Below are 27,525 nucleotides of genomic sequence, written 5' to 3'. Positions count from 1 at the left end.
CTTGGTGCTAAAATTGTATTACCTTTTCTTTGCCAGTGTCAACTCTCACTCAGTTTTGCTGGTTTATGGAGAATTTAGCTGAAAGAAAAGTTCTGCCAAAGCTGGACTTTTGCTAACATAAAACTGTTAAAAACCAATCATTAATTTTTTTGAAGTGTAGAATTTGAGTAACATGATGGACTACTAGGCACTGATGTTAATCACTTTGCAGTAGCCCTGCTGCAGATTGCCCCTTGAAGAAAATATTGGATGGCTTTGTTGAAAATGCTGAAAAAATACTATTGGAAGAAACTGTTTTCAATTACAGCTCCTTTTTCATATTCAATGAATGAAATGTCTGAAATAAAATTTTCTACAGTATACAGCTTCTAAAAGCAGCAAGAAATCCCAGAGAAGAACAGCCTAATACCATCCAGCTGAAGTACAACTCTTTGTGAAATTTGATGTATTCTGGAGTATCCTGCTAACTCTTAATACTTCCCCTGACTTCAAAATGCCAGCAGATTGTACTAACAAACAAGTGTGCCCAAGGACCAATTCACAAGCCAGCCCTAATAATAAAAGAAGCTCAACTTATTAATTAAAAAAGTAATTTGATTAGGTACTTAGACTAAGTTTCACAAATCATATTGTTTCCAATATGAATTTTAATTATTGATTGCTGTTGGAGATAAGGAACTTCAGGGTGTTGTTACAAAAGCCAAAACACATAGACCCTTAATCTACCACAAAAAATCTGCAAATCAGAAACTGTACAGAGACAAAAAAAAGATATGAGGTTTCAAAACTGAATGTTTTCGATTGCACTGCCAGGGAAGTATTCTTATTCATGGAATTACAAAAAGCAAAGTATAAATTTAGATATTAAATTAAAATTATTGTAGCATATATAAGAACACTTATTTTAACAGAATTAACAGTTATTTTGAGAACTTCTGCTATTGACATGAAAGTAGCAAAATTAGGTCAAATAAAAAAATCCATTATTTTTACTATTTTATTTTGCATTTAATTAAAATTAAAAAATAAAAAAATAAAATTATAAAATTAAAAATAAAAAATGAAAATTAATTGAAAATATTTTTAACATTTGAATGATGTATTAGACAAGGATTTTTCCTAGACTTTTAGGTGACAATTATCATGAAACAAGAGTACTGAAAAATAAGATAAATGAAGTATAACCCACAGAAGGGGCTTATATGGGGATATACAATAAAAATTCTGCTAGCTCCAAATCCTCTCAACCCATATTACTTCCTTCCTGAATCCCTCATTCCTCTAGTGCTTTTTCAGCAGTGGTAGATAACAATGACAATACTAAACTCCTACATTTTTAGGGATGAAAAAAGGTAAGCAGAATAATCAAATTTAAGTTATCAAAGCTTCTGCTTATTGAACTATCTAAGGAGGTATGTTAATTTTCTTTTAAAAAGGATATTGAAGGAGATTTCTTCCTTTCTCACAGAAAAGAAAGGTTCCACTGTGCAAGTAAATCTGTGTGCATGCATATGCACAATTTCATAACTACTTACTTTTCCTCAGTAAAATGTACAATGCATCCAGTTCCACTCTGTGCAACTCTTGGAAGAGAAGAAACTAATGCAAGATATTTTCCAGTCCAAATGTGGACACAGTCTCTCTTTTATTTTTATCTAGAAAATAGTGAGCAATTCCCTTGGAACTGCATGTTTTAGCATCTCTGAGTAATTAGCAAAATATGTCAACAAAGCAGTTGGGAATGCTATAGCTCATAAGAAAACTAAAATACTTAAAAGGAAAGAAACTGGAAGTCATTCAATTAAGTAATTCCTCTGTATTTAATAACCTGTTTCTTAGAACTGCAGGCAGCAATTCAAGCAACTTTTTCTGCTTATCACCAAGCTCATAAGTACTGAGGATTTTGTGGTCATTTTTTGGTTTATCTGTTTACCTGTTACAGAACATTTTGTTAAAAAGAACACACTATGGCACAGTAGAAGCATGATGGAGCCAAAGTTTCCAAAGAGTCTCCAATGAGTAAAAAGTTTGCAAGACTTTTTTATTAAAGTGAGGTGAGACTTCACTAAAAAAATATAATCCACACCACTGGAAGCAACCCTTACTGGGAAGTCCAGTCTATGTAACCATAACTGCTCCAGTCTGAAACTCCAGACAGTCTCTAGTCTAGGTGTTCACCCATGGCAACACCTAGCAGCCACTGGCTCCCAACACTTTCTCACACATCTGCAGCCCATTAAATAATACCTTTGATTATTTTTTCCTCAACCTCTACTTCTGTATTACACCTTTTGTGTTTTTCACCTCTCTTTCTATCCAGCTCATTTCTTTAGATGACCACTAACTACAGAAAATGAAATAATATTTTCACATCTGTTCTTATTAAATGTATTGTCTTTCAAGTGCTCCTTTTCAGAAATAAAATAATTAACATATATACACACAGTCTTTGAGCACCATCCTTTTTTTTCCACCTGACTACTTTTAGGGTCTTCTTAACCTGGAATACACTCACAAAATACAGTGAAAAATTCTTTAAAAATCTCTGTGGTTCAGACTGAATATTAGACTAGATTGGAGGAGATAGATTGAATATTAGAACAGAAAAAATGTTCTCTGTGATCTGCAAAATAATGTTAACTTATTGCTAGCACTAGGTAGTCATATTGTCTTGCAAGTGACAATAATAAAATCATTTTTATAAATGAAAAAACCCATAAATAAACACATTTTTTATTTGTTTACATCTAAGGCAGCCCCTTGAAGTGCATCACATAAGAGACATCTACTCCTCTTGCATCAACCAAGCCTCATGGCCTGACTGTAGAAGTGAATCTGGGCCTTGTAGCTCCTGTTCAAGCCTTGCAGAGCTGATAATGGTTACAGGTTTCTTTGAGCTGTAGGTTCATAAATGGAGATGCAGGAAATATAATATCCCAGACAAAAACCATTTGGGCTAATTATTTGCTTTACAAAGACATCCTCCTGACTTTCTCCAGGGAGCCAGAATAGGAGTCTTGTTCCAAGACTTTACGGGGTACTCTAATATTCTTATAAAATTTTACAATCATTTAGTTTGGAAAAAAACTTAAACATCATTGAGTCCAACCATAAAACTAGTACTGTCAAGTTCACTATTAAATCATGTCCCTCAATACCAGATCTACACGTCTTTTCAGTATCTCCCAGGATAGTGATTGTACCACTTCCCTGAGGAACCTCTTCCAGTGCTTGACAACTCAAAAAAGTTCTAGCTGTTCTGTTAGCAACAAGAAAATTTTCCTAATATCTAAACTGAACCTCCCCTGCTGCCACTAGAGGCCATTTCATCTTATCCTGTCACTTGTTACCTGGGAGAGAAGACTAATTCCCACCACAATACAACCTCCTTTCATTTAACTGTAGAGAGCAACAAGGTCTTCCTGAGTCTCCTATTCTCCAGGCTGAATACCCCCAGTTCCCTCAGCTGCTCCAGGCCCTTCTCCAGCTTCGCTGCTCTTTGCTGGACTTGCTCCAGTACCTCAATGTCCTTCTTGTAGTGAGGGAAGCAAAAATGATCCCAGTATTCAAGGCATGGCCTCACCAGGGCCAAGTACAGAGGGTTGATCAATGCCTGTTGATCAATGGCCACACTATGTCTGATACAACCCAGGATGCCATTGGCCTTCTGGCTCATGTTCAGCTGGCCATTATCACCTAATTGCATTCTGTAATTTCCAAAATGAAGCTGTATATGAAAACAGATATAGAAACGATAATCTTTGATTATATCCTGTGCTTATTTAATTTTGGTATACTTTGTGTCAATGGACAGTTTATCATAACTCATTTCTTACTCATCCTTTCTCCAAAGGTGTTACTCTGCTCTCTATTAGTACATGCATTGCCATAATGTGTTTCACATTTCCAGCCATAAAAGCATATTCTGTTTGGTATTCAGCATTAAGTGTCCAACTAGTTGCACAAGAAGACCTACACATACGAGCAGGCATTTTATATTAGTAACACAGCTTGAATGCCTGAATAAATGTTGGCTCTGACTGGTGTTACTGCAACGTGAGATTCTTTAGGTTGTTGTCTTTGCACAGACACTCAACGAGTCTCCATTCGGAAAGGCTTGCAGGGGTAAGACTCAGGTGTCCTAGACAGATAAGGCATTTGGGTTTATAATTTGCCAAAAGATTCACTACCTGAAACAATCATATGCAGAAAGATTCTGTAAAAAAGTAGTTACCATAACGAGTTGAAATAGTTGAATACTTACCCTCTGATCTGTACTTGAGCCACAGCACTGATGTTGATATGGAGGTTCACTAAGTTGCTGGTGGGATTTATTTTGTTAGAACTGGAAAAAACATGTACAAGTATTAACGAAGTTTTTATATCAGAACTCTAGATTATCGTATCACTCGATACACAAGGCCCGCTGGACATATTACAAAATAGGATTCTTATTGCCACTCTTCAGTCTTGTAGGACACTGGTATTCAAGTAGGATATTATTTGAGCTCATCACATATTTAATAATATCTTCAACTCAAGCTTCTTTTAAAGAATCTTGTGATTATGAATAAGATGATACAAATTTATACGGCTCAGAATATCGTGTAAATTCCTTTGTACAACTTGGCTTTCTGTATGGATAAAAGTATCTTTATATAATAGAAGTTTGTTTCATTCATTGGAGTAAGGCAGTGTTAATAAAGAAGACAGGCTTTGTTAGGATAAAATTTATTCTTATGACTCCAAACTTGTGACTTTTGCATGACAGAGTCTTTGGGTAAAAAGAACCGAGGTCAAGTGTTTCTTTCATTTTCTTATTTTCTTCCCTCCCCTATCCAGAGTGTTTACATTTTTAAAACCACTTAGTTCTGAAACTTAGAGATCTGAAAACAGATCTCTGTGTTTACAACCTAGAGCTCTCATTGTCTTTTCTTATTGCAAATCCTTACTAATAAAGGTAGTTTTTCTTACTTCAAAAGGCTACTCCTGTGATTATAGCCCATTCACATAAAGAGAAAGGTTTTCAGGTTCAAATTCATGAAGATAGTGAAGTAATTACAGAATTAGAATTTATTTAATTATAGGATTAACAACACTAAATTTGGATTTTTTTTTCAGTCAAGTGTGGTCCTCTTTGATCCATGAACACTGTGTTTCTATTGCTGTCCCAGTTTGCTGTTATCACATCTGGGTAGCATCAGTCCATTGGAAACATTCAGAGGAGGTCAGCATTCCCAGTGACTGACTCCTGAGGAGTAAAGAGCGACACTGCTTTGATCCAGGCTTTCTGGTTACAGATTGCTAAAATTAACAGCAGCTCTAATTTGTTTGTAAATTAATGCAGATTCCCATCAAACGTTATTTGAACTTTAATGTAATCCTCTATAGCCATTGAGTATAAATGTACAAAAAATGTTTGAATTACAAAAATTATTATGCCACTACTTTTTTAGAATAAGCTGCAATCCAATTTGCATATTCATCCTACTTTCCACAGACTTAAAATACAGATTTTGATCATATATATCTAGTATTCAAACCTTGCTCATGCTTTATGGCATTTTTTTAAAGAAGAAAATAGTTTAAATAAAAGTGCCAAGACATCTCTCTCTCTAAGGGGTACATAATTGCATAGCAACATGCACATGAGAAAAGGAATCAGATTTCAAGACACAACTCAGTCTCTTGCTTGTTTCTTATAAGTAATGAATTTCGGTTTTGCAAACCAAAATATTCATTTTCCACTTGATGTTTTGAAGCAAATTAAAGTTCTCTCTTTTGAATGAATTAAAGGAGGGCACAAATTGAAACGCATTCTTGCCTCCATTTAGGAAATTTCTTCTTTTTGCCTCACAGAGTTCTGTTGCCTTTTTCTTTTAGGATTGTTTTACGTGTTCACTAATGACATAGAAACACACAGATTGTCCTGCTGCTTGTGAATGAATGTACAAAGCAGTGAGTTTTAACTATAGGGTACATTCGCTATGCAAGACATTTTCCTCTTTTATTCTTTAATTTTTTGATGTTTTTTAAATAGCTGTGTGTTCTTCAGCATTTTCCTACAAGTTTGTAGCCCAACACATTTCCTTTGCATTTTAGTGAGTCGCACTCACAGAGGAAGCATGAGATGTTATTGTCTACTGAAGGTTAGACTTATTCCTCAGAAAATTCTTGTCACTTCTTTAAAACAGTTACCTACATTCAACTCTTATTACCTAGACAGATTTAACAACCCAAAAGCTCTACCTTTCCAATTCCACAGTATGAAAAGGGTAGTGACATGAGCCTTGGATAACCATTTAAAACTATTGCTTACTATTAGGAAATGGATAGTGGCATGGACAGGGGACCTACAAGGTAAATGTTGTGCCTCTCTCTAGAGGAGCTCATGTCCAGGTTTGCATGATCCCCAGGCACATTCCAGGGAGAGGGCTGAGCACCTAATGGACTATTGTGGCATTGCTGTGCCTTTCCTTAATTTCTGTATGTCTTTTCCTTTCAAGGGTTACATTATGAAGACATGACTTACACATTTAAAATGTCTCAGTTATTTACCATCATGTACATGATCAAGGCCCTCATTAAAGACCAGACATTAGCAATTAAGTCTCTGTGTGTAGGGCAGAGAGGGCCCCATACGGAACTCCAGTGTGTATTTGATGAGGACAGATGGAGCAGAAGCCATGCTCCTACTGAAAAAGTCCCAGGTTTGTTTTTGCTGTTATCCTAACTCAGCCCACTCTGTGCTTTTTTGTCCCTGTGGAAGAAGTATTGCTCAGCATAAAACACAAAATTCTACAGTATTAATATGTGAGGCCCACAAATGGGGAGGAATCTAATGCAAAAACTACAAAGCTTCACCTACAGTTTCAAACTGAAACAGTTCTCTCCATGCCAGTAAACCTGCTGAGCAGATTTTAACTGCTTTCTTTTATTTTCTAAATTTTTGTGAAGAAGAGGCATGTCTAGTTTAATTCAGAACATGGTATATTTGCACATATTCACCTTTGTTATAAAGTGATTACTGTTTATTAATTCTGAAGTAGAAAATAAAGTTCTAATTTGGAAAATCTATAGAAGATCCTTGGATTATTGACCAAAATCAGTTAACCTGAATTTTAAAGAAATAATACTTATTTTCCTAACAGCTAACAAGGCTCCAGCCTCAAAAGTCCTCCTGACATAAGCTACCATTGGAAAGACCCTGAAAAAATTACTGATACTCAAGAGGGACCTTATTATATAATAAACTCCATATGCCAATAGGAATTAATAATTTAATTGACCATGCTCTGGATAAGATATCTAACCTTTTTATTTGCAGCTCAAAGTTGATGCTGAAATCTGCATTTTCAAAATGCTGAACAGAAAATCGAATGCCAGTGGAGAACTGAGAAAGAAACAAAACAACAGGTTACTACAGTTGATTTCTCCAGATCAATAAAGCTATACTGTTCAACACTGCATTTCACAGAATTATACTGGATACTGTTGCTTTTTAAAATTAGTATGAAATAACATCATCTAGTTGTTCTCAGGAAAAAATACCATCCTGTCTGTGTATGTCACCAGATGGAAAACTTGGCTGAAGAAAGGAAAGATCAGAGAAATAGAGAAGCACATTCCCAAGAGCACAGCAGTGGGCCCTTCTTCATCCAGACAGTCTTTGCTTTGCCAAGCCAAGCCAAAAGAAAATAACAGTTGTTTGGCAGCTCTCATCCCTGCCTCCATCCATGCATGCCTTGGTCCAGGTCTGCAGCGATTCCTGGTCCCAGCACTCTCTCTGCACCTGGGAGCTCTGCGCTGCATGCTTGTGTTAGCAAGCATGTGTTAGGTGTTGTGGGGCTGACTGAGCACCTGATGCTAAATTAGCAGCAGTTTAAATTTACTTTTAGTTTGAGTCTTTTTTTCCATTGCAGTTCTGTTAAGAGGAATACAGCTTCAAAGTTATATTTGCTGTTCAATTTGCCACAACTTGGAGTGAGTGACCAGAGGAGAGAGTAAAACACACAGTTCCCAAAACTGAAGGAGGTAAGTGCTTCCACTGGTGATGCCTTGCGTTTAAGCAGATCTAGCTTCCTCCCTTTGACAATTTCCATTTGTTTTGCAAGAGAGGCAGGGATAAGCAGATCAAGTTTATTCAGAGGAGAGAAGGGCTAACTAGAGGAGGAATATACAATAGCCCATGTTGGGGTCTCTGTAAGCCTCTTGTTGGACGTATTTACAGCCTCAGTGTATAAGTGGCAGGTAACAGGAGATGCCATCTGCCCTCAATGTAAATTAATTAAATTCTACTGCAATGTTTAAGTTATTGTTTTTGATTATTTCAACTGCACATTTAAAATCTGGTGATTTTAAAAATGTGAGTTTTGCAATTCCTACAACTTCTCACTCCCCCTCTACCTTCCATCTGCCTGATGGCAGAATTTTTTGCAGGATAACATGCACATTGTACTTCCATTTTTTAAAAAAGGATGGTAACACATAGATATATTCTACATGTGGAGAAACAATCTTCCTGAGAAATTAATCAAAAGGCATCAGGAAATGAGGACATCATTCTCTCATGTCTGCCAATGTCTGACTAGATTGGGGGGCAAGGGGGTAAGAAAAAACAAGTTGTCTGCTTGGCATAATTTCCGTGGAATATTTAAGGAAACCTTGTCAACAGGACAGGACACACCAATGTAGGGACTTACATTTAACATCAGCAAAGATGAGAAAAATTCTTCTTTGGATGTCATTTAATATGTTTAAGTAATTCCTTTTTCCCACCAATTTTTTTTTCATTAAATTCTCATATTTCTTCATTTGCAGTGGTGCAACACTATCCATCACCAGAACAAAACCTACCTAACGTTTCAGCTACTTTCAGCTGATTCATGCTGAAGTAATACTGCCACCATAAATGGAATGGTGAGTTCAAATCTTTGAATTCTAATTATCTTAATGTCATAGTAACAGTTGATCTCTCCTTTTCAAAGCAAAATCTTTCAGATGAAAAGACAGTGCTCATAAAATTACTCAGAAGTTGAATAGGTATGTAAGCTCTTTTTAATTTTAAGCTCACTTTTGGAGATTATATTAGCTCTATTAACTCTATTGATATTCCATTCACCTTTAAAAATATAATGACTTTAGTCTTTTAGACAAAAATTTCCAAATATTAAACTCACCATTTCTCTTACTGTTTTTACTGACCAGTCTAAATAAATTTGTTTCCACTTATAGCAGAAAATATATTTGATAAACCAAAGATAAAATTTTCATCAGACAGAGCAAACATGAACTGCAGTTTTGATGATCTATTACACCCCTGAGGCTTAATCCCCTATTTATTAGTGAAACATGTTCCTACTGTACAACTCTAATAAGTTGCAGATGTTGTCTTTGTATAGTCATATGACTTTGTTAATGTCAAGTAACCCTTGACATTGCTACTAATGATGGGGCAAAGATGCTCACATGCCCTTGCTGAAAACCCACTGAGGCCAAAGGAGTTTAACTTGCTTGAACCTATAACTTAGCAATTACTCAACATCCTCATTTTAGTAGGACATACATTTTATCAAAACAAAAACTTAATCAAAACTTTCAAAGTGAAGTTCGTTTCATTAAAATTGCATTATTTCCATGTTTGTAACATCATGCATCTTTGAAATACATGACATTTCTGCTATTACTAGTAAGTTTAATCTATTATGTTTGACAGGATTTAGCAGAGCTGGGAGACAGAGCTGTAGCTTTTTTGAAGTGTCTTACAATGCATAAGAAAGATAAAACCTGGTGCTCTTGAAGAATCAGTTTGGTGCATACCAAGAAATAGGCAAGATCTTCAAAGCCTCCAGTCTTCTAACCTTCTTTCTCTTAATTTCTATAAACTTCCAGATTTTTCTACTAGAATTTTCTCACTTGCTAATGCCACTGAACAGGCATTAGGAAGCTTGTCAGTCTGATCCATTCAAGTGTCATAAATAAATATGTTGAGCAATCTTTGCCAGTGAGATGTTGTCATACATTTAGTTTGCATTGGCATTGAGGTTTTCCTTACCGATTATTTTTCTCCTCATTTTTACGCTTTCATCTTTGTTTTCTTTTTTAACTTCAAAGATATTACTGATAAGGTGAAGTATTTTTTGGTGACCAGTAAACAATTTTAAGGACTCAGATGACATAATGCATTTTGAAGATGTAAAGTGTCAGACAACCCCATAGTCTGCTGCAGTAATATCCCATGGATTATATTACAAAATCCCGACATAACCCTCATACTCAGAAGTTGATCTTCAAGAGGTCAAGAACTCGAGGATTTCAGGGTGCTGGCAAGTCATTAAGGTGACTCAATAGTTAAGGAGTTTTAGGAATGTTCAATTTTGACCTTACCCTTCCTTCCCACTCACAACTTCCACAAAAAGTCCCTTTCTGAATATTTTGAGAATAACTGATCTCCTGCCAGAGCAGAATTGTTTTTCAAAATTGGAAATGGATCAGAGCAACCTTTTGAGATTTATGCAATTTGTACAAAGGGCTGGTATTTTGCTTTTGGAAGTACATTTGCCATCATAAATATGTTTGGACTGAAAAACAACAAGTCCTTTCACCTTTTCTGAGCTTCCAGGAGAGCTGAGCTTCAGAGAGCTTCAAGATAAATTTAGGATTTAAGATTTCACTTACTCTAATCAAACAATGTTGTCATCTGGCTTTGTAATGCTCTACCTTTGTATACCTCAATTTTAAAGGGCTGGATTATTTTCTTATAAAGTAGAAAACCCTTGAATATGTTATGAACCCTGCTGTTCTATTCTGCTACTTCTCTCTTTATGAAGTAGTTTGCTTAGGAGTATCTGGTAATGGCACTTACAGCAGTCCTAGAGTTGATTCTGAAGAAAAGAATTATTTGTTCTGCTGTGAAAATTCATAAAGAGGCAGGTGAGAGTGGTAATGTTTTAGTGGCCACCAAATGGCATTTCTGAAATCTTCACACTGCTAGCTAGCATTTTGGGTGAAGAATAATGTGGAAATAGGGCTTTGGATTCAAAGGGAGGAGTATGAGGGTCTGTAGTCTAACACCTCTACAATCAGACCTTTCCATCACTTATGCTTACAACAATATGCAAACTACAAAGATTTTCTTCTTGGTATACAAATTAGTGTCTCTTGTGTTTGGTCTTCCTTTTCCAGCACAAAGGGTTTTATGCTTTCCTGTCCCACTCCAGTGCATCCCAACCACCCATAATATTCTTGTCCACTTCTGTCTGTATATTGAGAATTTGCTTCTGCCTTGAGACTAACTAGGAAACTATTAAGCAGGTAAGTAAAACAGCTGTCTTCTCAATACAAGAAATTATTTGCCTTGAATTGGAAATTTGTCTCAAGCTTTGGTCCATCATTGTGTCCCATCATTCCATTATGAAAATTCCATTACTCAGAAATGTTTTCAATTACTTTCACTTTTTAGGATTTTCATTAAGTAGAATAAAACAAATCATACAAAATCTTTTGGCCTTCCTGTCTATGTCCTTCCCAGAAAATGTTTATAGTAATCTCTTCAGTCCTCTAGTTCAAAGTTGTTCAATGGAGAAGGAACCTCACTAGGAAAATTCCTCTTCCCAGGAGGTCCATCACCCAGAGTTGAATTTTCAGTGGTTTCCACTTCCCTGTAGTCCCAAAGAATCTCTGGGACTGCCTGTGACTATGCAAGCAAATGACTGTACGAGACACCTGTCCTCATTCACGTTCTAAATTTCTATGGCTGATCTGAAGCTATTCCTAAAATCCAAAGAAACTTCTAGTCCTGATCTCCAGTTATATGATCCATTTGGCTCTTCTGTCAAGGGTCAGACATGAACTTCCTCAAGATTAAAAGAGGCCAGGAAAGTCCCCCTCTATAGAGAGGCTGAAGATTGAAATATTGATCTTCCATGGGATAAACCTTAGTACAGATTTTGAAAATACTAGAGAAATTTTGCTTTGGTTTTTTGCAAAGCCATAGGTCCAATATGAAATTTGAACAGTAGTAGTTTTCAATTAAAAGTTGCTATTTATTCCTGATATATGTTTATGCTGTCAACTGCTTTGATTTTATTAGGACAGGTTTTTTTTAATCTAGGTATCAATAGTTAGATTTTTTTCTTTTAGTTAAATATTCATAGAACTTAGGAATTTATGAGAAGCACTAAATTCATCCACAAGAACATCCATAGCTGAACATTCCTGGATTTAACACTTCTGGGATTTCCTGGATTGTCTTGTCATGAAATAGGGATGAAGAATTATAATTGTGGAATTTTTTTATCTCCAAACTTATTTTTATCCTTATCTAGTGCTCATCATCAGTTTTCATACAGTTCTGCTTTGTCCAAAAACAAGGCTACCATCATTCCATCCAATGTGTAGTATGATTTATAAGAGGCTGTTTTAGGAAAATCTTCAGAATTAAAATAATAACTTTAAAGTGAAAGTTTATTTCAAACACAATTTCCTAGATATAAATTGTTTTAAACTGCTAAGACAACCCCTATGTACTCAAGATGAGAATCAGACTGAAGAAGTTGTCACTTACTATACATATATCTATATATTTTAAGTAGAGGGAATACTAAAAGGGAGAAATAAACCAATCACGTTATAGATTGGAATTCTCATTATACTAGTATACTGTATGTATATATATACAACTTCTAATGAAATGATAGTGATAAATTGAGTCACTCTCACTTTCTTTCAGTGACATAAACCTCAAGTTCTAGAATAATTAATCTTTTAGGAAAACATAATGTTAATTTTTCAGAAGCACAGTTCTGCTTCTTATTACACCAAAAAATTCTTGTCCAGGTAAATAATTTGGTTTATGTGCTGCTTATTGGGACACATTTCCATTTGTTCCCCTTTAAAATTCAATTAGATAAAAATCAGTAAATGCATCTGGTTTTCCCTTACGTTTGCTCCAGCCACCATGGGGTTCCCAAGATCACAAACCACCATTCTAGTTTCATTTTCCATCTTGTAATCACAGCTCAACACACGCAGTGCCTGCAACAAAAGGACACCAATATAGAGGTCAGAGATCACAGTGAAATGTATCCAGTTGGGAAAGTGATGCCTTTTTGACTGTGACCTTTCTTTTGATTTCAGACACCTGCTTAGTGCACTATCAAAACATTTAGTTGGTTATTGTCAGACAACGGGGGAAAACTGATGCCAGGGAAAAACAAACAGGATAGTTTCCCAGTACGTTAAGAATCATGATGAGATCACTCTATGTCTAGTTTTACCATACTGCTTTGTTGTTGTGAATCATTCCTATAGCCATAATGACTCAACAGAGAAACAAAGAGTATCCAAACTAAGCAAGAATAGGTCTCACAGTAATTACAGTGTTACCCATCACCAGAAGTCTCTATAATGAATTTCTGACATTGGAAAACTTGAGTATGGATCAATTCTAGATCTTTGTTATCCAATCTGTGGTAAAACCGAATGTTAAACACTTCTGTAAAAACATAAACTGTTATGTGAGTTTATAAATAAGCAACAAAAGAGATAGACTTTCACATTATCAGATATAAAGGTTTTATGCTTATAGCAATCTTTATCACTAGTAATATCATCTGTAAACAAAAACTCTGCAAGAGGAGGAACAGCTATAAAATAGTGTAAGCTAGGAGATACAGAATAAGTCAAAGCAATAAAATGTGGGTTTGTGTTTGTTTTTTCTGTTTTCCTCTCTGACATCTCCAGTAAATGAAGGTATTTCCATATATGTGCAGAAGTAAACAAGCTTTGTAAAAGCAGGATGCAGCAAGTTGCATTACCTTTCTGCTCATTTGTGCTTCTCACAGATGAAGCAGTGTGAACAAGTTCATGCCCTTTACATAAAAAAGACCTGGGAAATCCCTGGACCAATTTTCCCTATCTGTAAAAGCCAGCATGGATATGCTGTCCTCATAATTTCCTGAGTTTAAAAGAAAAAACAGGGCATGTCCTAAACAGAGTCCATGTGAAGCATGCCCTCAGCACACACCTCATTGTGCACTGACATTTTTACAGTTTGCTAGGAAGAAGCAAAGTTTGTTACACAGCATGTTCAGTGCACTAATAGCCTTCCCAAGCTTCTCTAGGGTTGGGAGGGAAGCATTTTTATACTCTTTCCAGCTGGTTAATTAGAGGTGGGAAGCAACACATGGGAGAAAAGAGGGTGTTAACACAGTTGGAGTCAAACTTGTCTGGAAAATTGTCCATTTGATCTTGATGTGTGGGTTTATAATTTTGCTTTTGTTGGGGGAGGAAGATTGAAATTTAGGTTTAAAAGTTAGAAATAAATACTGATTTATATTAGATATTTGTAGACAGTTTCTTTAAAGATGCTGTATCATAGACCAGCACAGAGTAAATCAGCCCTTATCACATCTTTTTTTTGTCCCTCAAAGGCTGAGAAAATAGAGGTATTTTTCAAGTAGTTCCTCTGCAGTCTGGAGGCTATGTTTCTAGACTAAAAATGATTAATGGTGCAGGATTTATATGACCAGCATCACAAAAGCTAATTTGTGCAGTATGAAGATGTGACAAAGGGTCAACTGTGGTAGAATTCCTTCCATAATGAGATTTACTGTCTTTGTTTTTACATTGATCACCCTTCTGAGGTGATTAAGTACAAAACAGGAAAATTAAAATCAGGCAGAAAGCTAGCAAGAGCTGAGACTTGTACACCTACTATTGTCAGTATTGGTGCATTCACATGTAACTCAGTCAGATGGAAGGGTTTTCCACAAAGCCCTTCTACCTGACAGTGGTAGCAATTCACATTTCTGTAGCAACACATGTTTTTTTAGCAGTCTTGAGCAGAAATAAAACCCCAACATTAACACATGTGCTCCCAGGGTGCATTTTAACTAGAAAGTGATTGGATGCTTTAAGTAATCCAGGCAGTCTACAAACTTGAAAGTCTTTTGTGGTTGTAGTGATGAATTACTAATTAATACCATAACAGTTAAACACATCAGGCTGGCAAGTAAAAAACTTCCGCTTTCCTTTACCATCATCTTCTAATTTTATTTTCTGAGGAAAGAGGGATGGATTAGGTACCATCTTCTAGTTGATGTATATGTATGTATCTAGTTGATGTATGAAGAGTAATCTTTGCCTTCACCAAGGTCAAATCACATCTCATCTAGCCAGCCACAGTGTACCTAGTCTAAGAATTTCCAAGTAAGACAAGAATGTTCCAGGTCTTTTTCTTACTTTAAGAGTGCCATGATTTAGTTCAGAAAAGCATGGAGGAAGTGACTCAGGGTTTATCCATTGCAATACCTATCTGGATGTGATCTTTATCACTCTGCAGTTTCCAACCTCAGCAGAGGGAATTCTGCCAAAATACATAATGTTTTTGGTGTGTAACAAATATCTGTTAGCGCTTTGTATTTGCCTGATTTACTAATTATTTTATAAGAATTTTTAAGAAACCATAAGGGTCCCAGCTTTTGCTACTAAGGCAGGATTGAGCTGTTTAATATGTGCAATTCTGTCATGGAGCAAAGGATTAGTGCACTGTATTCAGGCAATGGCTGGGGGTTCAAACACACACTCATGCTAGTGACTGTTGTAGTATAAGAATGTACCATATAGCAGTATATATATATTTTCTCTGGATCTACTGCTGGAAATATGAGCTAATATAACGTGATTATACTTTCTTCATTGCAGCTAATTTCAGTAAATTCATACCTACTGCATATGAACAGTTATTGCAAGCCAATGGTTTCCAGGAACTAGTGAAGCTGTGGTAATTTTCTCATTTACCTGGTCTCTGTACCTTCTAAGTGCTTCCACAATACAATTGATGAAAAACACACTTTATTTCATTTAAAGTCATTCTACTTCAATCCTCAGCTTTTGACTGAAGGAAGTGTCAGCATCTGCAGGAATCAATGAAGCTCCAAAATCATGTCCCTGACCTCAGACCCTAGGATCACACGCATTCACTTGCCTCTCCACTTGCATGATCACATTTGTACAGAATGTTGTTCATTTTTTTTATGCAGTTGCACAGTCTGTGTGCAATATTCTACAGAATCAGGTCCGAGATAAGAAGATAATGCCAACTGAGGTAGAACAAGCACTATATTGTGTAAAGCTGAAGGGAGGTGGTAGAGGCAAGTGAATTTTCAGTTAAGTTTTTGTCTTCAACAGCTTCTAAGTGTAATTCAAATTATATAGAATAACACAATACATTATTAACATGAAATAAAGAAAAGAAAGCAGGGCTGGACAGGAGGCACTTAAGGTGTTTCTCTATAAAGCACTTAACGTGTGTTTTTTTATTAAATAGACTAAATCCAGAACAGCCACACAACAGACAAATATCCTCTATTATTAAGTCACTTTGAAAATATGTCAGTGTAATTGAATTATTTGATTCTACAGATACTTCAGTTCCATCAGAAATGTATCAAGTGATTTATCAGCTGATTAAATTTCATTTATTCTGGTCTTAGTCTACCTCTTTTGTTGGCTCTAAGGAGACTCTTATCTCTGCCTTAATACCAGGAATTCTGCAGTCTGGAGAAAAACAGCTACACAGAGGACTGTAAACATGGATGAAACCAAGAGGAAATGCAATCCCAGAGGCAGAGTTTTAAGAACATGATTGCAGTGGGCTCTACCATAAATCTACCTGTCTGCTGAAATTGGTCTGCATTAAATTAAATATATTTCAGGAGCAGTCACAGATGCCCCTTTGTCAGGATACAACATAAACACAAAAATAAGAACTGAAATCCTGACTTCACTGCAACTGACATGAAAGCAGTAATTCTCATCTCTAGTCCATGCCTCAAAAAGTGCCTGCAGATGGAGAGAACTTTTTTTCCATATAGCTCAGTGTTTTCTGCATCCAGTGTGATAATTTCTTCTGTTATCCTGTCAAATTGTTGTATTTTCTCAAAGCCCTGTAAGTTGAATGAATTGAGTCCCTCTCATTTATACTCACTTATACTCTTTTATACTATGACTCCTAAGAATTTCATCATCCTGGTAACAGAAGAATTTACATTTAGAAAATTTTAGAAGAAATTTACAGTATCAATTTTTTTCCAAATGCACTTAGAAGTTTATAGTTTAGTTTACTTAATGGAACCATAATATTGCAGAAAACATAGTTTTAAGAAATATACATTTACCATTTAAAAACAATACAAAGAATAAACTTAATTTCAGTGTCATTTGTAATCCTTGTGAAAATGGTCCTTGAATGCAGAAAGAAAGACATTAAAAATTATGTAGAAAGCAGGACTAATGTTTTGATCCTTCTCAGAAAGAGCATGATGACATCTTTTTGAATGGAATAAGTATGAAAAGCAAAGAATATGCAATAAATTATGTGTGGGAGTAAGCTAAGTAAATGTGAACAAAAGGAAGGCAGTTTTTTATAAATCTACAAGGATTCAGAATTGGATTTTTCAGAAAGGCATTTAATCTTTCCCAAAATCTGAAAAGAATATAGTACTGTGTTTCCTGTGTTTTTAAATTTTGTCTTTAAAAGAAAAAGTATTCTAACTTTAAAAACTTCCCAATTCCCATCCTAGTTTCTCTTTATTCTTCCAAAGCACCAGGATCTCCCATGACTCTACTGTGTTGGCACTATAAAATTAAATTTTTCCTAAAATCATAAAAAGCTCTGAATTATTTCTCTAGGGTCCAAATTGGAAGGGACCTTAAAGATCATCTTGTTCTACCCCACCCTGTTGTGGACAGGGACACCTTCCACTAGACCAGGTTGCTCCATCCAACTAGGCCTTAAACATTTCTAGAGATGGGACATCCACAACGCCCCTGGACAACCTGTTCCAGTGCCTCACCACCCTCACAGCCAAGAAATTTTCGTAATATCTAATCTGAACCACTTTCTTTCAGTTTGAATTTATTCTCCCTTGTCCTGTCACAACATGTTAGTGTAAGAAGTCCCTCTCTGTCTTTCTTTTAGGCTCCCTTCAGGTACTGGAAGGCCTGATGCAGCCCAGGACACGTTTGGCTTTCTGGGCTGTGACTGCACACTGCCAGCTCATGTCCAGCCTCTTAACCACTCCCACCCCCAGGTCCTTCAAATGATAGATATGTGCTAATACATGCTTGGGTTTTGGAATTAGTGCCACCTCTGCCACCTCAGTAATGTTCAAAGGAACAGTGAAAGATTTCTAAAGAGGAATAAAGGAAAAAGGTAACCATTTTTAGCACACTAAAGAGAACTTTAGTTTAGATTACAATCCAAAAAAACCAGAGGCTTTGCTAAGAGAAGAAAAGGAATGGGCAGTAGGAAAAGGCTAGTGTCTTTAAGGTATGCTCTTGAGAAGTGAGGTTGCAGAGAATTTCTATCATCTTTGATTATAGCATTACTTATTGTAATTTTTTTAAAACTAGATTAGAAGCCCTTTAAAGTCACTGACAGAAGAAGAATAAGGAAATACCTTGTAAGTTACTTTCAACTTTCTTAAAAACATTTGCCTTCAGAAAGGAAATTAACTTGCTTTCTCCCACTCTCACCCTTGAGGCCCTTTTGAACATTCAAGGCACTAACAGAAAAAAGCAGTTTGATGTTGCAACAGCTTGGGAGATATATGTGCAGATGAGGCATTTCAGATTTGCTGTCCAACAGAGAATACATGAACACTCTGCTTGTTTGCAGGATAGTGTTTCATCTTTGCTCTTAAAAAACAAACAGACCCAAAAAGGAAAAACACTGCATGTTCAGGACAGCTCAGCAGGACTTCAGTCAACATTAGTCCTTCTGTGAACACTGGCACATTTTTACATTTTAATTGCATTTTTGGTCCATTCATAACATAAAAGAATTGACAAGGGAAAGCAACTTTGTCAAGTTTATACTGCAGTTAATGTCCAACTATTCAGAATATTGGAGACTGGGACCTTAAAAAACTGGGACTACCTTAATGATGCCAAAACACTGGTGAGAGGAAACAGAAGTGTCCAAGTGTCTGGGGGTCAGTAGGGCTCATTAACTCTGGTTGGGAGTTGATACCATGGGATCTTGGGTTGGAAGCATCAAGGGAATTTGGCAGCATTACTTTCTGCTACTGGTATTGTTTAGTGGTTCAAAATCTAAATGATGTGAATACCTCTGTTCCTAGAATAAATGTGACAGTATTATGAATAAGTTAACAGGAAGGAGCTAAGCCTGTGCTGGGTCTGAACAGGATGGTCCTGTCTTCCCATCTTTTGGAGGCATGGCTTATCTTTACCCTGGTCTATGCAAGCAAGTATAGCTGAGAGTTGATAGAATCTCCATTCCTCAAGGGAACTTCTTTATGTGCTGCTTCCAGCTGGTACAGCCTATGTAGGTTATCCTTGCTCTCAGTTGTCTGCTTCATTATTGCTAACATTTTGATTTTACTTTACCTTGTTGTTGCGTTCAACCCCAGTGTAATCTGCTTCAGGTGGAATCTTTATATGTAGCTCAGCTTCATAGGCTCCTTCCCCATCATTCCTTGGATTTATTATGAGCATGACACAGTTTTCTTCTCCAATTATTAGCTGATCTGTATCCCTGTATAGAACATGCTACTTGTCAGGAGTTAAAACATGCACAGTTAGGATTTACTTATGAATAAAGCAGAAGGATATTTTGCTCTCAGAGCATCTGTTCTGGAAAATACTCTGTCAACACAAAATAAAACATCTTCCATAAAAATAACCCTATGAAAAAGTATACCAACACCTTGGTAGAAAAGAGGTCAAGAGAAAACACCACTGTGGCCAAAATGGACTGCGACAAAACTTGAAAATAACTGGTATAAAATTTCCGAGCCTGACTACTTTCTAAACAGCAAGAAGTATTTAGTGGAGAAATCACTTGCCACAGGGGTCTCATTAGCATTGCTTTCTGGAGGACACAAAGGTGGTAGTTTTCTCCTCATGTCCATTGCAATACAAACAATGACAGAAATTCTCCTGAGACCTACAACGTCACTGTCCCCTTTTGTTTCACAGAAGTCTGTTATCCAAGGACTGATTCTGATGAGTCAGGTAACTCTCAGACATTCCCCACTTGTCCTGCTTGGCATGTTTCTCCCTCCACAGGACTGTTGCCATGTTTTGAAAAATTTATTTTGAGATTAATTTAATACAGGAGAAGGTGTGTCCAAGTTCAAAGTCACTGTCACTCTGCAATAAAAAAACTTGAAACCTCCTATGAACAACAATTTATATAATCTCTTGGTTTTCAGAGAACTAGAACCACTCCTAACAAACACCTGGAAACTATTTTCTGTGATAACCATTAAGCATCATGAATGTGGTTTGCAAGTGTATATTTCTCCATTTTTTGGTTTTGTAGCTAAAATGGACGCACAAATTAAAATCTGGAAATCAGGTAAGAATGATTTGCTACAGTAAACAACAGAACTGTGTTCTCTACATCATTCTGTTGCAACAGTTAGCAGTGTCTGGTCTTTCTTATATACAGCATAATTTATTTTATCTAACTTACGGCACTGCAGAAAGTTGCAAGTCAGGAATGCATAAATTGTCCTCCCCACAGTCAACCAGAATGTGAGCCTGTATCATTGCAAAGTAAAAAATAATAATAGAGTTAGTACATGCCTAAAAGTTCAAATCACTTCATTAAATATTGCTAACCTAAGTGTCATAAACATCACCAGAACTGCCTTAGTGAATTAAGTATTTTTCTTTTTTCTATAAGTTTCTTTCACTAGAAGTTCCTTTTCACATGGTAGTTGGAGGTTGGAGACTATTTAGTTGGAGGCTGGAGACCATTTAGGTGGTCATATATGTCCTTAGCAGAACATATTTGTTCTGCTAATATAATATAGCATATATATATATATATAGCATATAATATAGCAGAATATAATTTTCAGGCCCTGTCTCACACTAACTTGGCTTGCATATTCTAGAAGGCAATCAAAACTCTGAGCACAAGAAAGTTTTAGAAATACTTGAAAGGCGTCTTGGCTCTATATTTATATTCAATCTACATTTTGTATTAATTATATCTCTGTTGTGTAATTTCTGGATGAGATACTCTCTTTTAAGGAAGATGACACACATAATATTTGTAAATGCTTTCATGTTTATATACAGAAAAGGTGGCATGCAAAATTCATACCTGCTCATCTAGTGAGTTTTTCTGGTAATAGTTCAGTATTGGCTTCACAGTCATACTATCTTCAAAACTGGACTCATCCAAACTATAATTGAAGTTTATATTGATGGGAGATAATTTATCTCTAAATTCTGTTTCATCCTGTGAGTGACAATCACATAATAAAAACCAATGGTTTATTGTGATTATTTTAGTTGCTATGGTATGACAACAGATTCAGACTTCTGAAGGTAAAGATGTGGTCTTTATTGAAGGTAAAGACATGGTTCTTTGACTGACGTTGGCCAAATTCTGTCTGCATGTGGTGTCATTAGGGAAGCAAAGTGACTCACCAGTAATTGGAATGCCCAGAACACATTGCCTCCACAGCCCCACATCTGGAAGAAGCTGGCTGAGCTGAGTAGACTCAGAAATTTTTCAAAGCATTAGCCTAAAATGAAGCTGTTTAAGAGAGACACACAGAACCAACTCCTATCAGCTACTGCCCCCCCTTCCTTTTGAAATGGAGGTAAGGGCATGTGTGGATTTGTGGAGGTAATATTGCTGGTTTGTATCATAACCAAGAATTTATAAGAATTAGCAATGGTAAAATTCAACCACCTTTCTTGTCTAGTTATGTCCTTACACAGTGCTTGAAACTTCTCCATTTCACCTCCCACTGCATTTGTAGGATCAGACTTGAAAAGTACTACAATTGCATGAGGTAACTCCACCTGCAAGTGAGCAAGTGTTGACCCTATCTCCTTTACAACTTCAATTCCATAGTTTTAGTTTTTTTAAAAACATTTAAAAATATCTTTAACATATTTTTTTAAGTTGTATGAAATTTAGGGCAATATCTCTGATAAGACTCCTTTAAAATCTTTTGAACCTGAATTGGCATGATATTTAACATGATTATTACTTCATGATAAATAATAAAAAATTAAAGGGATACCAAAAAAGGAAAGCAATCTTGCATTTTTGTATCAGAAGATGCAGTATTTGATCAGAACTTCCAGAAGAGTGTGAAATGAATGTATTTTTACACAGAGAAATCCTATACTCTTCAAAATCAGTCCTTCTTTTATCCTTATATTCACAAATGATGAGCTGGAGATTTACATAGGGAATTTTTTCAAGGTAGCAGTATGCTCCGGACATACTGAACTTACAGATGAGGTATATTTAATATCCAATTTCTGTAATTTTGGAAATTATTCTTCCTTTTCCAGATTTTTATTATTATCTTTAAATCCCTGGTACTATTCAAATAATAATGAAAGTCCAAAATATTTTAAACAACTTACTCTGAGATAAACAAGGAAGTCCTGGCAATGGAGTTGTTTCTGTCTTTCTATCACAATGGAGAAGTAGTGATGTGACTGATGGTAATCAAAGAAGAGGGTCCTCTTAACAGCTCCTTTCTGTTTCAATGAATCTAATTGCAATTCACCTTTCAGGACTAAAGGATACAAGTAAGTTAGTTATTGATTTAACTGAAAGAAAATACACTATGTATATGTGTAACACATAATATGTATAACACGTAATATGTATTTTATATATATATGTGTGTGTGTGTGTGTATATATATATATATATATATATATATATGTGTGTGTGTAACATATAATTATATATTATAATTAATTAACCTAAGCAAGTCTTCCAAGAAAAAATAATCCATGCTTTAAGTGCCTGTCTGTTTAAAAGCCCACTAGGTTTTCATCCAAATTATGCAGGATGTGTAATTTAAGCTTTCATAGTTCATTGAAGATCATATGTGTACAGGACTTCTGTCTCTTAATTTTTTTTCTAAAACAAAACATTCTCCAACAAGGTACATTTTTGTATTTATTTAGAAAATTACTCAATCTGAAACAAAAATCCTTTAAGTGAGTAATAAAATGTTTGTGCTTACACACACACACATGCGTGCACACACACACACACACACACATATGTATACACAAACACTTTTTTTAAACTGCATTTTCTTGCCTTAGGAGGCTCTCACTCCTATTGTCTTTCCAAGTGTAGGAAAAAATACATCTGAAATGGAGCAGGACAGGGTAAATTACAGGAATAGAAAACATTTCTTACCTATCTCATCTGAAATACTTTGACCTTCAAAATCTGCACAGACTCTTACAGTAAAGCTACACATAAAAAAAGTAGAAGCAATTAATTATTAGCAGAAAATGGACTGACTTGGGAATCAGCAGTTCCCAAGTTAAATATTTCAAATTTTATTTTAATTTTCTTAAAAATATGTTAACTAAGATTGTATCTAGCTACCAATGATATTCTCTAATTAAGTCAGGAATTCTCCTATACTGCACTAATAATAGGAGAAAGTTTCTGAGTATTTCCTGGCAAAGGTATGGAGAAAATTCTCTGGTCCCAGTAGTTCTTGAGAGAGCCCATGGAGATGACCCTTCGGATACTATTGCCAAAGCTGGATTCTTTATGCTGAAGTTCAGCAAACCACCTTTGTAAGAGGCTGTTCGCAGAAATCCTTTCTGGTTCATCATGGTAAATCAGAAAAATCTTAAAGAATGTTGTCAGTGCTCAGGCTGTTTTCCAGCAAATCAAAACACTCAGGATACCAATGTGTTCTACTGGCATTACTGTAAGATTTTCATTATTTCAACAGGCTATAATTAATCCCAAACATAAAACCTAAATTGTTGGATTTTTGTGGCCTTAGACTAACCAAACTGTATTGCATTCAGTTTGCTAAGTTTTGTAGAAAGTGGCACTTACACAACCTAAATTAAAGCACAGAGATACTGGTGATCCATGCTCTTTATCTAGTATGCTAAAGCAATGCATTCTACAAAAATCAACACATCATAAGTTAATTGTTTTTAATTTGCCTGTTCTGAATGTATAGCAAACTTTTTTGAGCCTAGAAATATTCACACCACAATTATAACAATTATACAAATGTCACCTCAGCCATAGGTGAGTCCTTTCCTGTAAGAAATATTTCTGTGTAAGGCTGGCAACAGGTTTGCAGTTATACTTAACTGATAGGAGAAGTCTTTTATAGTTTTATTGGCTGATACCTTCCAATAAGAACTTTTAACTTACACAAAAATTAAGTAAAAAAACCTAAAAAAGTAATGATTATAGGAAAATTTCACTTTGTAAGGAATCTATTTATCTTTTATAAATATTTAATTGAATTGCATTTTGGAAAAATTGCATTTTCACCAATTACACTGGATGGAATGAGAAATAGTATTAATTATGCCTGTTGATGAAATCAGCAGAGTGTACTTCCCCAACAAGTGGCAAAACAAGAAATCTGAAACTGGAAAGATGTTCTTCATTTTTGATTTCTGCTGTCATCTGCCACACAGACTAAGTACTGCATACCATAATTCCTAGTGAAATCCTGCATAATGTAACAAAATTGCTCAGGTGAGAGATTCTTTCAAGTGTTTGGTTACCAATCATCCTTAGAGAAAACTTTCATGGCTTCATAAAATATTTTGAATTGTATCTGGACAATATATTGTAGGTGAGCATTAAAATCAGCTTGAGTCAAATAAAAAAATATTTGCATTATTCATTGATCTTGATCTCCTCACTACTGTTATACTCTATACTAATGTTCCCATGCAGTGGATACAAAACCACTAACATCAACTTTAAACCAACCTGTAATCACATTCTAATTGCATGTTTGTTTTCTCTGACAGATGTAATGAAACTTCCACATCTGGGATATGTCAGTCCCATAAAGAAAAATTCTTTTATTGGAGAAAAAAAAAAGCCATTATTTCTTGAGGAACTAGAATGGCATAAGTGATTAATCTCTGCCAAACTGTAGCTGTCAAATGACTTTCCAATCCATGTAGAAATTGTAGATTTATTCATACTTCCCCTTATTTACAATTATGAGTTAATACATGAAGAATCAATTATTTCCAAATACACAAGGACAAAATAACGAGGAAATTTTGTGTAATCATATAAATGCAATTTAGACATCAGACTTCACAGGCTAGTCTCACATGTCAGAGTGTAAGAGTGTATTTCCTCTAGTGTAAACTCAAGAGCTGGCATTGTATTAAAGTCACTTATCTTGCTTTGAATGAATCACATAAATTTTGCCCTATCATGTTTGAAAAAAGGTTGTGTTCAAAAATGCAGCTTGGAATATTTAACAATAAAACAGAACACTTTCAGTGTATGCTTTATTTACTGCAATGAACAGAATAATTCATCATACATATTTGATAACTGAAGTCATGCTCTTAAACATGACTGTAAGAGTCAAGATTTACTCCTTCTACTCCAGGCAGAGCATGTCAGAAAGGGAATGGCAGAGCAAAAAAGCCAAAATTCGGAGTGGATAATCTCCAACACTCTGGCCACACAAGAGGGAAGACTATGGTTTATAGCATAATTCTGCCACACATTTGTGATTTCATTATTTAGTTTAGAAATAGTGCTAAAGACATCAAAGATTTCAATTGCAAACCTAGATGAAATTAGATTTACTCATCAGTTCAATAAGAAGATGCTGGGGAGATTTTGAGGGATGCTTTAGCATCCCTTAAAGAAAAGCAGAGGGAAAGAAAGACCACAAAAGAGGACAAGAGTCTAAAGAATTTGTAGGCATTTGAGATCAGACTCCTAAGCACAGCAGAAAGAAAATAGCTGAGCTTTAGAGCTTACTTGTAGGAACAATCAACTATAAAACACAATTAAAAATTAAAGGAAGAAAACTTCAGCAAGTAAAAAACAAATGGGAAATAATGCATCATCCCAAAGCACATGAACTTTTTATGTGCTATCAATTTTGCCTCTCTGAAGAGATCCCCACATCACATTTATTCTGCTGTGTCTGTCATCACTATGAGATTATGCTTTGAATAGTATTTGACTGTAGTTACAAAATAGAGGGAAAGCCTTAAAACTGAATACACTAATTTTTCCTGACAATTTCAAGGCAACAAAGCAGTCTGTTTAAAATAATTTTACGTTCTTCAGGTAGAAATATCTTTACAAGAACAAGAAGTTTAAAACATTCCTTTCTTCAAAACTACTCTTGGCACAGATGGGAGCAGTCTCTTCAAAAGTTAACCCTAACAAAATTACCTAATATCACCAGAACTGGTGAAAAGTTAGTTACCCCTGTATAGTATTTCTAGACTGCACTTAGTACCAGAAAGAAATTATTTTGGTCTGGCTACTACTTGAAGATCAGAAATTTTAAGCACTCTGCTTCTGGTTTTAGTGGGTTTAAAGAGGTGGATAGCCTCCAAGGCACATCTCATATCAGACATCCAAACCTGAAAAGCACCTACAAATAAAAAATATAGTCTACAGATATAAAAATAGAAATACAAAAGTACATATACAAAATACATTCTACAAATCATGATTGGACACTTCTATGCAACTTTCGGTAAGTCAGGTAACTTCTCTGATCCTCTACAAAATGGAATTAACAATATTCACCTGAAATTAGTGAGAGGTGAGTAAAAAACTTTTGTTTTTTACACTTTTAGCTAGTAGATAATCAGACCTCAAATGGTAATAAAAATACCAATGCATAGATAAATTAGACCTCCAGACAGCTAGAACCCAAACTTGAACACAATAAATTACATGATGTGGAAAGAGGTTTTGGAAAATGAAAATCTTTAATTTATTTACCTCTTTTTAGATAATTAACAGATATTGCATCTTTCACACTTAGGGGAAAAAGAAAATTCTTTTTGCATATTCTTTAATACCTTCAAAGTTGCAGAATTTGTTACAGGCTTGCTAGTATTGGGAACTCAGAAACAGCCACATTTCACACACAGCAGAGAATGAATTATATGTTTCTAGAAGTTCAGGACAATTCTCTTTGAACTATGCATAAAAATGACTTTTTTTGCATGTTTCCTCTGCTGCTTCAGCTTTGCAATTTATATCATGGCAGAAATAATATTTTCCTAATACTTGGAAACGTACAATAATCCACATTATTCATGCACACACACTTTGTGAAACTTTTCTGGTAGGAGGTTTCATTTCATTATAATTTTGCAGTGTTAGTCAGAAGAGTTTTATACAAGTTGCACATCTGGCTAAGAGATACAGAAATCTGTCCTATGGGACTGAGGAATTCTTTGCCTGTTGGGGTTTCCCTACTAATTGTTTTCATATGTACAATACATGCTTATATCAACCAAGGAAAAAAATTACAGTATGAAAAATAGCAGCTGCTCTTCAGTCATTTCACAACATGAACTGAATCTTTAGGGAACATTATTTTAGAATAAAGCAGACAGAAATTAAATTATGCTCCTAGTAAAGCTCTTGTAGATATGAACCAAACTTCTTCTGGCTTATTGTAGCGGAGAAATGAAAAGAGAAAAAAATATGTTAAAAGGAGT

General features: G+C 35.4%; 1 protein-coding gene across 1 annotated transcript in view; it reads right to left on the bottom strand.

The window, feature by feature from the left end:
• ITGA8 (integrin subunit alpha 8) overlaps positions 1–27,525 on the bottom strand; it is a 110,661-nt gene that overhangs the window by 38,411 nt on the left and 44,725 nt on the right. Inside the window, exons 16-23 of the mRNA XM_015620050.2 lie at positions 23,225–23,280; positions 22,429–22,583; positions 21,143–21,280; positions 20,504–20,571; positions 19,414–19,561; positions 12,943–13,035; positions 7,314–7,393; positions 4,265–4,345 (exon numbers count right to left, since the gene is read on the bottom strand). Coding sequence (XP_015475536.1) covers positions 4,265–4,345; positions 7,314–7,393; positions 12,943–13,035; positions 19,414–19,561; positions 20,504–20,571; positions 21,143–21,280; positions 22,429–22,583; positions 23,225–23,280 — 819 coding nt within the window. The remainder of the gene's footprint in view (positions 1–4,264; positions 4,346–7,313; positions 7,394–12,942; positions 13,036–19,413; positions 19,562–20,503; positions 20,572–21,142; positions 21,281–22,428; positions 22,584–23,224; positions 23,281–27,525) is intronic.

This window comes from Parus major, chromosome 2, assembly GCF_001522545.3.
Source record: "Parus major isolate Abel chromosome 2, Parus_major1.1, whole genome shotgun sequence".
Taxonomy (NCBI): Eukaryota; Metazoa; Chordata; class Aves; order Passeriformes; family Paridae; genus Parus; species Parus major.
This window is presented reverse-complemented; position numbering and strand designations above follow the sequence as displayed.